General features: G+C 48.8%; 1 protein-coding gene across 1 annotated transcript in view; it reads left to right on the top strand.

Moving 5' to 3' along the window:
* The first annotated feature begins 2,527 nt into the window (after window positions 1–2,527).
* UBE2O (ubiquitin conjugating enzyme E2 O) overlaps window positions 2,528–16,400 on the top strand; it is a 66,745-nt gene continuing 52,872 nt past the window's right edge. Inside the window, exon 1 of the mRNA XM_059828280.1 lies at window positions 2,528–2,899. Coding sequence (XP_059684263.1) covers window positions 2,528–2,899 — 372 coding nt within the window. The remainder of the gene's footprint in view (window positions 2,900–16,400) is intronic.

Below are 16,400 nucleotides of genomic sequence, written 5' to 3' on the forward strand. Positions count from 1 at the left end.
TAATTGCTCCGAAGGGGGACAGTTTCCATCTACACGCACGCTTATGCCCATTATGTGTATCTTTATTTTATTAGTGGCTGTTAGAATGTACGTTAAGGAGGTGATGAGAAGCATCACCGTGCTGGATAAAGCTGCGCTTTGAAACCTTAAGAACATGCCACCGATTCCAATGGAGCCAGAGGGCACTCTCTCCCCATCCCAAAGGCCTCATCCTGTTCCCACAAAGGCACAAATCTCCCTGGCTACAGAGGGAGAGAGGTCAGTACCTTATCCCCAGCTCCAGGTGGGCTGGCTGAGTGCCCTGGGGAGCTGTGCCACACTCCCCGCTCCAGCACAGCAATGGTCGGAGGGTGAAATCCTCGTGCCAGAGGCACTCGCGTGCTCAGCAAGTGCTGAGCACTGCCTTGCTACTCTCCGCCTCATCCACTTTACAGAGGTCATGGCTTACGGACAGAGGTCTGTACTCCCAGAAGCACATCCCTGTAAAAAGCTGTGGCACTGAACAGATACTTAAACTGTCTTTCCCCAAGGGTATGCCGCTATTTTCCCACCCAGTCGTCCCTTTTAGCTCTATTCCATTCCTTATCCCTGGAGTCGATGCTGAGAAATGCTCCAGCAGGGAACCACATCAACATGATACCCCTCTGATTAAAATGATGCTGGACCGAGGAATTAAACACTGGCGTGGAGGTCGGGCTGGCCCAGGGGAAGACAGGCGTTGAGAGCGCTGCATCACCTGCAGCTCCCTGATTTGGAGGCAGGACAGGAATAGTTCGTACTTAGCCAGTACTTAGAGCTGCTGCCCACACCTGGGGATAGCTGAGGAGCTGGGCAGAGCTGAAACACCAGCCAGCTCCCAGCGTATCCCTCACCCACACACCACCCGTCTGCTCCAGCCTCTTCCCAGCTGCTTCCCAGGGGTTTAGGGCCATTTGCAAGGTTGGAAAATCCCAGCAGACCTGAGGAGAGGGTCCCTGTTCCCTCGCAGGGCAGTGAATCTCAGAGGTGAGCATGGGCAGACCTTTATCCTGGTTGCTTTTCTTAAAAGGAGAAACTTTGGATGGAGAACCGATAGCCAGCTCGTTGATCCAAGCAAGGCAGAGCAGCCTCGCGTTTGCGGGAGGGAGAGGGCAAGAGGGAAAACACTACTCTGCTGTTCCTGGGGTCTTCCCTGCAACAAAATAAGTCAAGCTGAGGATTTCAGGCATTTCCCTGATATTCCAGCCAGTGCCACACAGGTGGGGAGATCTAGGGAGTGAAGAGGCAGGATATCTTTGGGTGAAGGACAGGCAGTGAAGGCTGTTTTGGATTCCTTTAGCCCTTCACCTGCCAGAGCAGAGGGACCCGCTCAAGAAACCACTTTATTCCAAAAATCCCTGCAGATGGAGGGGAAAAAAACCCCAACATTAGAGTCACTGAAGCCAAATATTTGGCTCATTTGTACACCCCAATGAGGTTCTTCTAGCAGCCATAAAATCAAGACTGGGCTTTGCTGTCGGCTGGGGAGCACCTCCCAGCACGGGGCAGTGCCGGGTGCCAGGGTGGACCCCCACCCAGCGCCCAGGGTGGCCACCTCGGCAGGGCAGGGGGGGCCGGGTGGGGGTGAGGGGTGGTGGGTGGGCTTTGTACCCCCTCCCCGTGCAGATACCTGCATCTGTGTTGCAATATCGAGGCTTTTTATAGTAGAGGCACACACGATTCTGGGGGAAGACCCATCAGCCGCTCCAGCTGAGCACCAGGGCTGGGGACAGCTCTGCCCCCCCATGACCGGGGACCCGGGGACGATGCGGTGCAGCCCCCCGGTGACCGGGGACCCGGTGGTGATGCGGTGCAGCCCCCCGGTGACCGGGGACCCGGGGACGATGCGGTGCAGCCCCCCGGTGACCGGGGACACGGCGGTGATGCAGTGCAGCCCCCCCGGTGACCGGGGACCCGGGACGATGCGGTGCAGCCCCCCGGTGACCGGGGACCCGGTGGTGATGCGGTGCAGCCCACCGGTGACCGGGGACCCGGGGACGATGCGGTGCAGCCCCCCGGTGACCGGGGACCCGGGGACGATGCGGTGCAGCCCCCCGGTGACCGGGGACCCGGGGACGATGCAGTGCAGCCCCCCGGTGACCGGGGACCCGGTGGTGATGCGGTGCAGCCCCCCCGGTGACCGGGGACCCGGTGGTGATGCAGTGCAGCCCCCGGTGACCGGGGACCCCGGGACGATGCGGTGCAGCCCCCCGGTGACCGGGGACACGGCGGTGATGCACTGCAGCCCCCCCGGTGAGCGGGGACCCCGGGACGATGCGGTGCAGCCCCCCGGTGACCGGGGACCCCGGGACGATGCGGTGCAGCCCCCCCGCCGGCCGGCTCCGAACCCGTCACCTCCCGCCCCTCCCGCGCGGTGGGCGTGGCGCGGCGGTGGGCGTGTCCCCACCGGGCCCCGCCCCCGGGCCGTTACTTGCGCGCGGCCCGCGCCGCCCCTCCCCTCCCCCAGCCTGCGCCGGCGGCCGCGCGCTCTCCCGCTCTGCCCGGCGCCATGGCGGACCAGCCCGCTGAGGCGGCCCCGGCCCCCGCCGCCCCGGCCCCCCCCGCCGCCCTGCCCCTGCCGGCCCCGCCGGGCGGCTCGCAGCGCCTCCTCTTCTCCCACGGGGCGGCGGGGGCGGGCCCGCCTCAGCGGGCTGGTCTCGCCATCGGCGCCCGGGCCACGAGCGGCGAGTGCGCGCGGCCGCCGAGCCGCAGGCTCGGGCGGACCGGCGGCGGCGGCGGCGCCGCCAGCTCGGGAGGCTCCGAGTCGGGAGGCCCCGGCACGGGCGGCGCGGAGGAGGGCCGCGCCAGCCCGCTGCGGCGGGGCTACGTGCGGGTGCAGTGGTACCCGGAGGGCATCAAGCAGCACGTCAAGGAGACCAAGGTAACCGGGGCGGCCTCGGGCTCCGCCGGCTCCCGCCGAGGGGGGCTGCCCGCCGCCGGGCTCGGCCTCCGCGGCCCTGTGTCCCGCCCCGGGGGGCCCGGCTCCGGCTGCAAGGCCGGGGCTCCGCCTTGGAGGCCTCCCGGGGCCGGGGCCTGCCGGCTTGCGGGGCTGCCGGCCGGCTGCCTCCCCCGCGGGCGGTGGCGTTTGTCCGCTGCGGGGGCAGCCGGGAAGGGGGTTACTGCTCCTTTTCCCGCATTACCCCCCGGCCTCGCCCGCCGGTGGTGGCGTGCAGCAGCCTGAGCCTGGGGAAGGTGGACGGTGTCTTCCAGAGGCTGAAATCCCTTTCCCCTCCTTCGTCGCGCTCCTTCTGGAAGGCCGGTGCGGGTACCGCTGGTAGCCAAGCCCGGCTGTTTCGCTGGGGTTTGATGGCATAGGGAAAGGCCTGCCTGTGAAGGTGGTTTGAGCGAGCTTCCAGACCCCTCTTACTCGCTGGGGATGTGGGCCAGTATCTGCCTTTATTCGACAGTGTTGTCATCGCCTGTTTCAGGGGAGTCAGCAGCCCAAGAGGGAAGCCTCGACTAGATAAAGATTTCAGCAGCGAGTAACCATGGTTTGGCTCTGCCCTTGTTTACGTGAGCGTTTCCCCCCTGCTGCTGAGGCATACGTAAATCCCTGACCTCTTAATTATATCTGAAGAGCCACAAGGTGCAGGTCTGCGTTAGGATATTCCCACTTCCCAAAGTTCGTCTGGCGTGGGGTTTCGCACAGGCTGACTGACAGTACGGAGACAAAAGCGAGCGAGGGGGCACTGTAATATAGCACAAAGGGGCCTGCGAGGAATGAGGAATGGGCGAGGAATGAGGAATGGGCGTTGCACTGAACAAAACAGGCGGCCTGCGCTGTCCTTGCAGCGGAGTGGGTCCAAGTGCTCCTCTGGGGTGGCAGGGAAAAGCGGGAGGCTTCTGGTATGTCGTCTGCTTTGCTGTTTTAGAAATGGCCCCGTACGCCGAAGGAGAGACTGGGAGGAAGAAAGGTGTGTTGCAGTCCTACAGGCATCGGTAGGATTGCAAGTGCTAACAGAATGAGCTAAATTTAGGTGGTAGTGTCATTAAACACGTGACCGGTTGGAGATAAGGAAAATGAAAACAGGTATTCAGAAAAGATATCGCCGTGTGATGTATTTCTACCTTAAAAAAAAAAAAAGCCTTTCTCTAAAGAACCACAGTTCAATCACTGCAGCCTTCCAATAAAATCCTTGTGTGCTCTTGCAACAAAAATTTGTCCCAAGCTGAGTGTTCTTTTCAGCATCTAAACAAAGCTGCCTCAATTTTGGTGAGTAAACACGGTCTTAGGAGTTTGTTATTGGGTTCCCAAATCCAGAAGTGTTAGCTCTGACGTCAGTCGCTTGGTAACTATACTCTTTGCAATGTTAGAAAAAAGCTAGAGGGGAGAGGGTCAGAAATCAAAGACAGTTACATAAATAAACGGTCTGTCCATCTTTCCTTTCCGTGGTCCTTCTCCTCTGGTGTAGGCGTCTTTACCACTCAGGTAATAGACCCTGGGGGGAAGTTTCCTAAGCGCTTGAGGAATTTAGGTGTACTTATCATATTGATTTTTCCATTTGAAAAGCTGCCCGCCAGCAAAATTGAGAGGCATTGTGTACCATCTGCGCTGCAGCTCAGGGTTGGTAAAAACAAATCTGACGCCATTGGAAGCATGTTACGGGACCTACCATTTCGTGGTTATAATCAGGTTTTTTTAGCTGTCCACTGACCCAGCCCTTTCTGCGTTACACTATGTGTGAGAACCAGCCAGGTAAGCCTGACGTCCGTGTCATTGTCCGCGCTGGGAGGGGTACAAACCGTCAGCACCACGTGGTTGTTCTGGGCTTAAAGTTTGTTGGCTTTTGGGTGCTGTTGCCTGTTGTTATTTGCAGGTACATCTTTTGGCTGTGACTCTGACTCCCTAGCATCTTTGGCTGTGAGTTTCTACTTTGACGTCCTTAAAAATGTTAACCTGTCTTCGTCGCAGCCCAACCATGGATTCAAGAGGGTGCTTGTTGCACCCTTTTATTTCCTTTTATTTCCCTGAGCTCTTAATTCTGCAATGGGCAGAGGGTAAAGGTGCTCCTGGAGCCAGAGCTTTCACTAGCCCCGTCTTGTGCCATTGTGTGCCTGTTTTATGTTAGATCCTGCTTTCATGTAGAAGGCTGGGTGCCTGTTTATATCCTGTTTGTCAAGCACTTTAAGGTCTATGAATCCCGGCACATGTGTTGGATAGAGCGAGTGTTGTAACCGAGGAAGGGGAGAAATAAAGTTGTTGCAAACTTTGAGGATAGTGAAACAACACCTTTGGCTCCCAGTGCAAAGGTCAAAAGCAGCTTTCTGTACCCAATTATAATCCTAGAGCTTTCCTGTCTTTTCTGTAAACTATGGGTGGTTAAATAATTTTGATTTTCAGCTAGGGAGGGCTAATCACTTTTACTGTTGCTTCTAGAGGTTCAACGCTTGCTGTTGCTTTTTCCTGTTGGAAATGGTAGGCAGACTGCCACTTAAACCCAACCACACGATTACTGATGTTAGTAAGTAATAGAAACTTTCTCTTAAAATAGAGCTAGCATTTGGTACAAAGCCCCGCTAGCTCCTCTAACTGAATAAGTGGCTTATCTGAGTGCATTCCTGCCTTTGATTCCTGTGTTGATAGTCATTAGCAGTATCATGACAATGATGTGAATAAAATAAGAGCCAGGATTTTTTACCCTCTGGCTCCAGGTGCTCCTTTCCTGCCTTCCATGACCACTTCCCCATGCAAAACACCAGGAGCTCATTGTTGCTGAATACTGTAAAGCCCAAGCAGCCCTGGAAGCAGAAAGCTTCCCTTCCCAAATATGTTGGCCATCAATGTCTTGCCTGACCCAACAAACCTGAAGAGCAGTTCCTCTTCTATGGCTAAAGCTATCTCTTGTCTTCGTGGTACTGTTTGAATGGTTGATGTAATTTGCAACTCAGGTTTTGAAAGTACTGCAAACCGGTGTGAACACTTGATGCTTTTTCCAACAAATTAGCGGGAGTACTTGAGACCCAGCTGAATTTTAATTTCAGGATTTCTCAGCTGTAGGTTAGCATTCCTGCTGCACACTTGAGCTGCCTTTGGGAACTTTACAAAAGTGCTCCAACATATTAGATATTAGGAAGGCTCATAGGGTGCTTTAAAATGCTGCTACCCTTCCTCCTGCCTCTGACCTGAAAGCCTCAGAGCTCTCTGCCACCTTTAATTTTCACAAAGCCTGTGCGAGGCAGATATGCCTCTTCTGCAGCTGGGGGAAATGGAAAGTGCAGGTGTTGTATTTCAGCACCTTATCTAAAGGCCTTCAGCTGGCCAAGTTCCCTGCCTCCCAGTTCCCTTCCTCCTGCTCCGGCTCTGCCCCTGGGAGTGGATACTTGCATTAGTGTCTTGGTGTGACGCTGTGGTATGCACGCCCAGTGCTGACTGATTAACCTGTAGGGAACCCTACAGGGCCCCAGGATTGCCATAACAGTCAAGGTGTAATTTTTTTTAAAGTTTTCAGCAGCCTTTTGTTTTGTAAGGCCTAGAATACTACTTGGTTCGGGTGGCACGCTTACTGCATTCAGCTTTGCTTTGGAAACGGATTCAAACTATCAGGGCTCCTCAGACATAATCCAGTGCCTGATCAGCTTGTTAGCTGGAAATTATCTGATGTTATCTCCACAAGTCTGTCTATGAATTCACCTCTGCTTCATCCCACACAGTCCTTCTGTTCCTTCCCACCCTTCACTGCTATAATTTCTTGACCTCAAATACTGAGTCATGAATATAAGGTTGCAGGAGAAGTTTCTGAAGACGTTATGCTTGCATCATTTCAATATTTTAGTGAATATTTTGTTTCTTGTCTGAATTCTGCCATGTAGTTATTGCCGTGACCTAAACTTTTAAGTTGCAATCTTTCTGTGCTTATACCATGGGAGAAGGAAATATTTCCTTTTACTGAAGGTCTGGGTTTTCCCTCTCTGTCCCTTTACAGCCACTCTCAGCCCTCGCTGAGATCCCAGCCCACCAATGTGCGCTCTTCAGATGTTAATCCTAGCTAGTGACTCTGTGGAACCTATTTGCAATTGAGGGAGGAGAATAGAGAGCCTTTAAAAATCTTCCATCTTCAAACTTGGCGAGGCGTTGGCCGTCTGAAGCGCGGCGATGCAGCGTAGGTACGTTGTAGCCGGTGAAGAGGGTAGCTCTGCCTTCCGCGGGCAGGGTCCTTTTCAGGAGCCGTGAGGAAACGCTGCTCACAGTGCAGAACTCTAGTTTTGTTGCAGTGCACAAATTCAAGGCCCATGAACTATGAATACTGGGTTTTATTGCGTGAGGAAGCTGTATCTAACCCTCTTCTTGCATCTGACATTTCAGTTCGTCTCCCAGGGGTGTTCTCTGAAACCACCTGATGTTTGTAGCTGTTAAGAGACAGGAGAGGAGAAAAGGCTTACTGGAATTTTTGCAGTTCTGTGTAAAGTAGAACCACTTTAATGGGTGACCTTTCCATCCCGTGAGTATCCATTGCAAGATGACATACACGTGAGTCAGTTCCCTGTTTTACTTTGATTTGTTTGGCTCTTGCAATATAGACTTGGGGATCATCATTAATATTTTACTGCAAAAGTGGAATCCGGCGCAGCTCGCAGTATGGAAGTCTCAGGAGTACTAAATAGTGTACGCTGTTATTGTACGGAGAATTGTTTTGTGTACAGTGTGCAGAGCGAATTGATAATTCGGGAGTTGCAAGTGGTCACCTGGGCTGAGCAATTAATTATAACTATTCCAAATCTAGACAGGAGTGTTATTTTTAAAATGGACAAAACCTCTCCCCAGGCAAGCAGTTTTTGTGATGCACTCTCTTCCAAGGTGTGCTCACTTTCAGTGTGCTGGTATAGCTTAAAAAAAAAAAAAGGCTAAATTAGTAATGCTCTTAGGACTAGTAAACAAACTAATGTGCACTAAAAGCTTTAGAAGGAATGAATCAAAGCCCATGACAGGCTTTGAAATACCTGTGTGAGGCATTTTGCTGCAAAGTTCTCATACAAGTTCTTCCTTTTCTGATGTGATGCAGCTCCAATGCAGACTTCTGCAAAGAAGCATCTTTAAGCAATTTTGTAAAGTTACTTTTTTGGCTGAAGATTCTTCACTGAAGTTAAATGGCAGAAGCTTTGGCAGATGCTTTTTGGGGCAAGGTCTTCCTTGCTTATGGCAGCTGTCCTCAGCTCCTCTCAGAGGAAAGACACTGTTTTTAATGTTCGGCATCCGTGTTGGTGCTGGGAAGTAATTGGTGTTGGCGAAGCTAAAAGCCTCTTCTTGTTTGACTGTTTAATTGCTTGGGGGATTTCAAAGGCTCAGAAGGTGATGACACCTTCCTAAATGCTACTCAGGAAAAACCTGCCTCATTGTTTCCACTCTACTGTTACCTCCCACCATGTGCTGGGTTTTTGCCCAAATGGGTCCTTGTAAGTACAGGAGCTGATACTTTCATCTGAAGTCTTTGCATTTGCTTTTGAGGTTGTCAGTGCTGAATTTCCTGGAACTGAGAGATGTGAGATGATGGCTTGATTTGCTCTCTTCTTTTTATGCTGTGCTCTGGAGCACTCGACCTGTAACTTGGTTCAGGCTCTACCTTGTATAGCTGGTGTGTCCCACTCTTGAGACCTTTAGACCTGTGGCAAGGTAGGAGAATACTAACTCCATGTCTGGAACAACAAAAAAAACCATAGGGAGACTCCATGGTAGTGTTTGAGCTTTTTACTATTGGCTGTTAGGCTGCTAAATAGATGTGTGCATGTTTGTGGCTGAAACTAAAATTTTCTGCTGACTTGAATTTGCAAAGTTACCAAACTTCAGCAAAAGTGATTTTCTCTTATTGGCAAGGTCCTGGGACTGCGTGGGGATTTACTTTTGACAGATATTAATAAGTATTTTTATATTTCTGAATATGAAGTGTTTCTGTGAAGGGAACAGGAGGCTGTCTGGAGGGTAGAGCAATAACGATTTAAGGGGTGATTACAAACATCAAACCCTATGAAAAACATGTGGTTTTGGCTGTAGAGGTGGTGGGGATTACTGATAACCATAATAGCTACAGTGCTTTCAGATGTGCCTGAGTTTCAAGCTGACAGGTGTCCTTTCAGTTTTATTGCTCTTTTCGGTCTGTGCCGAATGAATTGCGTGGAGGATCCTCTGCCTGCGGTGGCAAGCCAGAGCACACGCAGCCCGGCTTCACGCACTTCCCTGCCTTGTGGGCTCGACTGTGTTTCTTGATGGAAAGCATCTCTTACTGTGCGTTTCAGGATTATTCTTACCTACCTCATGCATTTGACTGTCCATATGTCAAAAAGAGAGGTATGGAGTCATGTCTGCTGCGCTCTCTGCCCCAGCATTTGGGGAGTGCTTGGCCCAGGCGATGGAAGCAGCCCAAGTGGAAGCTGTGAATGTTTACTGGGCTGAAATCTTCAGAGCGTGGTGTAAGATGGAAACAAACATACTCATTGGAGTGGATGTGGACTCGATAACTGTATTGTGTGGGAGAGGTAAGGGGAAGTACAGGTGACGTTACATTTGTCTTCTGCCTTTAGTTGTGTAGGGTTTAAAGCAGCTTAATGAAGAGAAAGATCTAGTAAGCACCTGTAGCTGAAATTCTTCCCTCTTACAGAATATGACATGTAGGTTGAGGACAAAAACATGAGTTGAAAGCGGTCAGATTTTAATACTAAGAAATCTGTACCCCTGTATACTAGACTATGCTTTTTAGGTTGTGTTTTAAAGAAATGGCATCACCTTTATGCTTCATTCATCCTTCTCCATTGGTCAGGTGCATGTTGCACCAGAGTAGCTCTGTGATTGAGGAGGGGGTTGCAGTTCAGTGCAGGTTATGGGGAAGACTTAAGCTAAACAGCATTGATACCTGTATGCTGTGAGCTTAGAGCGTGCGCCATGTATCCACTAACCTGCTGGTCTAAACTTCAACAAATGGATAGTTAGAGATGTGTGGAAGTGGTGTCTAGAGCAGTATCTTGATGAGACTCTGTAGCTCTGGGGTGATTTTTTGGACTTGCTTGCTCTGTTAGCTTCTTGCGTGGGGTAGAAGGTTGCTTGGGTATATAAGGAGAGCAGGTGGAAGCCAAAATAAAAAATGTTTTTGTGCATATATGCTGAGATCTTGAAAGTGGGATGCATCAAGCTACATCTTAAATAATTTGCCCAGTTTTTCAAGGGGTAGCTCCCTGCTACAGAGATACGTTGGATGCTCTAGGTAGGTAGTTAGGCTTCTTTGTGATTGCAAAGCTGCATTTGTTTCTTGCTTTTGCCATCGTCTTTAAAATCATGACCTCTTTTTCTTTCCTCAACAGCTGGTGCTGTAACTCTTTGTGAGATGAATGGGCAGCGTGAAGGTTGTTGATAGGAGCTGAGGCCAAGGACTTGCAGGAAAGCAGGCTAGGAGAGGACAGGAGCGTTCAGTATCTTACTGTAGCTTCCAGGCCAGGAAAAAATTTAATTCACAGGAGCAAATTTGAAACAAGGAAACCCTGCTCAGCTTGCATTTGCAGTGGTATCACTTCACAGCCTCTGGTTACAGTCTCTTGAGTTGAAGAGAAACTAGGTAGCTATGCCCTTGGTCCATTAAGCAGCATTCATTTTGTACCATAAAATTGCAACAGTGGTACCATGTGGTTCTCTATTCAGCACACATCAAACACAGCCTCTGCGGTTTGTTCTTACTGCTGCCTGTAAAGCTATAAGCTTTTCTGCTTGTGAGGGAGGGGTTTGGAGACTGGCAAGTGAAGAGGGCTATTTAATCACCAGCTGAAAAGATGAGGAGCTTAAGGCTTTTAACTGTGTTTCTTAGCCCAAAGCTGGGAGCTCCTGGTGCATCATTCCTGTTGAAGTGACGGGGTACAGTTTTCATTTGTCAGTGGACAATGAACCTTCTGCTTAGTGAAATATGCTAACACTGGGAGAGCTGGAATTAGTTCCATCACGACTGATTTATTTTTTTACCTACTTTTGAAAGGATATAACTTTGAGAATAAAAGAATTTTACGTATGAACCATTTCGGTTGTAGGAAACGGTGCTGCTTCTCTGCTGATAAGGATACTTAGCAAGTAAGTAGCACTTTTCATCTCCAAAGTGTTTTCTGGGCTCTGATGTGGCAGTGCCTCTTTGGCTGTGTGTGTTGGAAAGGTGACAAAAACTTCCCCCTTGGGTGACTCTGGGTAAGACAGCCTGCATCAGTGCTGCCAGGCCCTGGTGCTGGTTTTGGTGGCTGCTCAGTGCCTTCTGTGACCCTTTTTGATCAGGGCTGGAGAGCATGACCTGTCTGGATGGTGGAAAAACTTTTGACGTTCCTCAGTGCAGCTATAGCTAGAGACTTCTGTCTGGGCAAGTTATTCTTACCCCAAACCACAATACATTGGTTATTTGGCATATGTGTAAAATAGGATGCTTGGAAACTAGATGGCATACTGTATCTCTTGCTGTTGAGGAACTCGAGTTTGATTTGATTGTACTCACGTGAGTAGCTAAAGTGAGTAACCTAGCATTTTGAAGTTAGTTTAGGTATAAATCTAGTGAGCTGTGGGTTTTGCAAGGCTGGGTTAGAAATGTAGTCAGTGAAGAGCAGCCTAGATGTAGGCTGTTAACTTAGTTCATAGTGGTGTTTCTAGAATCAAGTGGGTGTTTCAGGCCTCTTGGCTCAAGAGATATTGTTAAATTACTGGTCCTAGATCTCAGTCCTCAGCAAAAATGTTGGCAGCAGCTACGCTGAAACACAGTTGGAGCTTGAGTAGTGCTCTGATCACCAAGGAGCCTTTGTATTTTCCTTCCTCCAGCTTTACTCCACATGGCACTAAAATGGCCACTTCTGCCTTACCTGCTGCTGGAGAGGGGCCGGAGGTCTGGGCCCCCGCAGCGTGGGGCTCTCTGCCCTTCCCGGCTGCTGCCCGGCTCACGTGGCCGGTGCTGCCACTGGCCTCTGCCCTCACACCTTCGCTTCTCGCTGTTTGAGGTGAGTGTGCAAGGAGCGCTGCTTAATATTTTTGCTCAGAGTTGATCAGATTTCCAGCAAGGCCCTATTTGTCCTTTGGCTTTGCCTGTCTGTCTGCTTTTGAAGATGAAAGTTGTTTTTTTTCCTTGGAAGGTGGGTTATGTATCTAATCCAAGTGAATAATTCTCATGACTATTGCAAGAAACATTCATGCTTCTGTTCAGCGTCTTGAGTCCAAGTTCCTTGAAACAGCATTAGTCCTGAGACAAAATAGCCACATTTTCTAAATTTAGAGTTACTATGCAGTTGTGTAACTGGCTGGAAATGGTACATAATGAACCACCTCTTCATATTTATTGTTTTGTCCTTAACACATGCAACTTCTGTCAAAGCCTTTTCTCTGTCCTTGTGCCACAGGTTGTAAAAATTGCTCTGGTTTCCTGTGCTGAAGTACAATCTTCTCTTAGCGAATTGTCTGTGGGCTTCAGTTTAAAGCAGAAAATGGAAGCGGGGGAGACAGAGGAATCTCCATCCTTCCTGGAAAACTTCTAGTTTTGTTTTTTATTTTTTTTAAGTCTGCAGATGTGGATGATTCATTTGCTTCCTGTAAGAGGCGGGCTGGCCAACATTTCGGGTGTATTCCAAAGAGCTTGGGAAGCTCTTCCTAAGGAGGTGTAGTAGTGTATAATGTTTCCTCCTTGGGGTATATTTAATGCAGCTTGTGATTGATGAACATAGACCTGAATTATCCCTGACCTTGGAAGCTTTCTGAACTGGAGCAAACTTCACAGGATGAAGCAAGTTGATTTCTAGACTATGCACCTCTGTATATTCCTGAAATATAAGAAAGAAGAGAGCACCTTGCAGAATTACACAGCAGGGAAGGTGACACTGCACAGGAAAAACCAGAATTCCTGGCTTCTTGGATTAGGATTTTTTTAATACATTGATATTTTTAGCATCGTAATGTGCCAGCTGTCAATGTTTTGAGATCTCACTTTACATGTAAAAAATAGACAATCAGATTGAGTGTGTTATTGGCTCAGTAACTACCTTTTCACCCAGAACATCTGACCTGTGTAGCTGAATTGGCTTATTTGCCCTTTTGACTCTGGGGCTAGAAACTTCCTCTATTTAGTTTTCTGTGGTGTTGGGGATTGTGCTGGTACGTGACAGAGGAATGTCTCATTTGGTTCACAAACAAAATCTGCCCTGTAATGATAAAGCAAAGTGCTAAGTACAGGGTGACTTCACTATAATAAAACGTGTGCCGGGCAGGAGCTCCCTGTGATTACTGATGAGCACTCCAGGCTAGTACTAGCCTGGGCATCCTGAGCCAGTCCCTGCTCTCACTGCAGCAGCAGCCTGCTCCTGTATCCATCAGGGAAGGTCTCTCATAAAAACAGTTAGTTAACTACTTGCTTTGATTTCCTGAATTAAGAAGCTGTCCCAATCTTGATGAGAAAATTTGTAATTTCTAGCATAAACGTGCAAGCAGTTTACACCCATCTCTTGTAAAAAGCAAACCTGGCTCCTAAATAGCTTCTTGTCTTTATAAATGTGCTATTAATGTGGTGAAACACAATCATTTTCGCCCTCAGACTGTATATCGCTATCTTCCTTGCCAGATAGGCTCTTTCCCTGCTCGTCTTGCAGCCCTTGTCTGCACCTACTCCAGCTCACACCGTGCCTTCTTGGTCAGAATTGGCTCTGGCTGCCTTGATCAGCCTCGAGAATCTCGTTGAATGGTATTAACGCTTCTTTCCTGAGGCTGCTTTTATCGGAGCCCAAGTGTTAGCTGAAAACTTAACACTTCCCATATCGACCACTCTTTGTATTTCACAGGAGTATTATGTGATCAGTTCTCATATTTCTTGTTTTGTTGGGGATCTTGGAGAAAGATTAGTAATTTATAGGAAATAAATATCACAAATATGGTAATTGATCTGGTCACTGTAAAATCTTTAATTGGAGGAGCCTTTCTGTTTTTTCCAGTGTTGACACTTTGAGCTTTGGAAAAAATCCAGGCTAAGTTCCTGGCTTCCTCTTAATTGTGCTGTCTGTATTTTTTTTCCTATTCTCAGTAACATAATTTAGTACCAGATTGCCATCCATAGATACTGGTTACCATTTGGAATCTATCTGCTCCTCCACAATGGTTAAAATAATTGTGGATTGAATTATGTTTTATGTTAGCATAGTGGAAGTGGTCTGACTCTGTGTGGCGCTAATTCTGTGTATTCTACTGTTTATTTGGCATTCAGGTGCAAACACACAACGTGTATTCACACCTATTGTCGTCTCTCTCACAGTGATGCTTTGGCTTCTTTTGTTTCTGCCCCACGCAGTTGCTTTCTCTTCAGTTTACGGCAGTCTTTCTGATTAGCATATGTACAACCATGCAAGCAAGGCAGTTTTGTAGAGAAAATACTCTTATCTGAGAATTCCCATAGCTGGCATACTTGCTGTAAAGCGAGTGCTCAGTGCAAAAGCTGTTTTCTTTTTTCCTTTAGTGGTTGTGGAGATGGTTGGGAACTGATGGTGAGCGCTACATGTTGGGTTTGACAAACTGCATTTGACCTTCTTGGCCATAGTCAGTTGGGTAGACTGGTCTCATCACCCACTCTACCTCTGGTAGTTACTATTGAGTGTCCTACACTGCCCACGGTGACTGACGTGAACCTTAACTTTCTCTTGTGACAACTGAATTAATCTCTTCTAATCTGGCATTGATAAGTGTTTGCTGTCAGGAGAGCTGTGATGAGAAGCGAAGGGACTGAAAAGATCAGCTTTTAAAGGTGGTGTTTGTAGGGCAGATTCCTGTCTCCATGCTCCTGTACCTGCTTCTCTAAATGAGTGTTGTGCTCTTACGCTGCTAAGGGTGAGCATGTGGAGGGGGCAACAAACTCAGGGTGGAAAGCTCTTACTTTCCAGAATTTGGATCTTTACGACTGCTTAGTACCGTTTAGGGTAGCAAGCCATTTTGTAGAAGCATTTATGAGCAATCTTAGAAGTCTGCTGTGTGGCTCCTATCTGCATCTCCCTGGCGCTGGAAGAATCGTGTTGATGTAATGATGGCAGTGAACAGAACACCCCAGGGGCTGGAGAGTCCGTGATACTCGTTCTGGAAAGCAGCCTAAGAAATCTTTATGAAATGCTGTTCTCGTTAGTGCTGCTAACTTAGCTCAGCTACAGTTCAGTTCAGATTGCCTGCCTCTGATCTACAGTGCTGGCAGTGCTTGAATGAAGGCTTAAAACAAAAGATCAAGGACTAGACACAGAATGACATTCATAGCCTCATTGTCCAACCTGTATGTACTACTGAGCATGGTAGAAAAGACAGTTCTTAAGTATTTGCTAGCTTGGCTCTTAGCTCAGCTGGTTCCTGCTGTGCTGTAAGAGGATCAGGTGTGTTACTGCTACTGTAGACAAAAGTTTGTTGTGGTAGCAGGTCTTTTTTCATAGCTCTTTCTTTCATTTTTATACCGTTTTGCTGCTTCAGAGGCCATTAACTCTTCATGCCCTTTGATTAGGTTTAGGTTTATCCCCACACCAGGCTCTCTGGCACCTCAAAGACCCTTTCTCCCCACGCATTTATCCTCACATCTCTTATCTTTGCTTTTTTCCAGTTTTCTTTGGGAGTTAAGTCAATAGCAATAGCATGTTTGTTGCTCTTGAGAGTGGTCCCTACCCTGCTCTGGACAGTGGCAGACCTGTCCGATGCTTTGCCTGGCGGTCAGGGCATCTATTTGCCCTCTCGTTTTTCCAGTTTCATCAGAAAAAAAAATCCCTGGATGTTCTCAAGGTGCTGAATTGGCGAAGTATGACGACCTAGTCTGGGAGTGTTGCATCTGAACTGAGGAGTGATGTTGAGCAGGGGTTTTAGTTTTCCTGCTAATGAACGATGCTGGGATGTGAGCTGAAAGGGCATCTTTTCCCCTAAATTGCTTTGGGGTATTTGAAATGAAGCAGTTAGGATTATCGGTGTTCTGAAGAAGAGTAAAATAAAGGATGTTTGTTACGGTCCCATGTGGAAACGAGGCTCCGGTAGGAACATTGCAAGGTTAGTACATCCTGCATGCATAGCTGGTACTGCTACTTCCAGCTTAACCTCATCCAGCCATTGCCTTTGAGTTTATCTTGTGCTTTCAGGAAAAGAAGGCATCTGTCATGTTCAGCTACGCTGTGATTTAGCAAAGTGGCAAATCTCCATTAGAGCCCAGGAAGAGGAAGAGCTTTTAATCATAAATGACAACATGCGGTCTGTCATTTGCACCCAGGCCTCAAGTGATGGGTGAAATTACCCTTCTTGACACCCGCCTTGCTATAAATAGTTATTTTAACTGGGGGCAGGTGCTACTGAAATGTCACTTGGGTGAAATCTGAGTGATGTGTTGAATGCATGTCTCTGACAAGAGAGAGGTATTGTCTTGCTTCGTCGGATGTATCGAAAGCTGCAC

Source organism: Gavia stellata, chromosome 22 (assembly GCF_030936135.1).
Source record: "Gavia stellata isolate bGavSte3 chromosome 22, bGavSte3.hap2, whole genome shotgun sequence".
NCBI classification, from domain to species: Eukaryota; Metazoa; Chordata; class Aves; order Gaviiformes; family Gaviidae; genus Gavia; species Gavia stellata.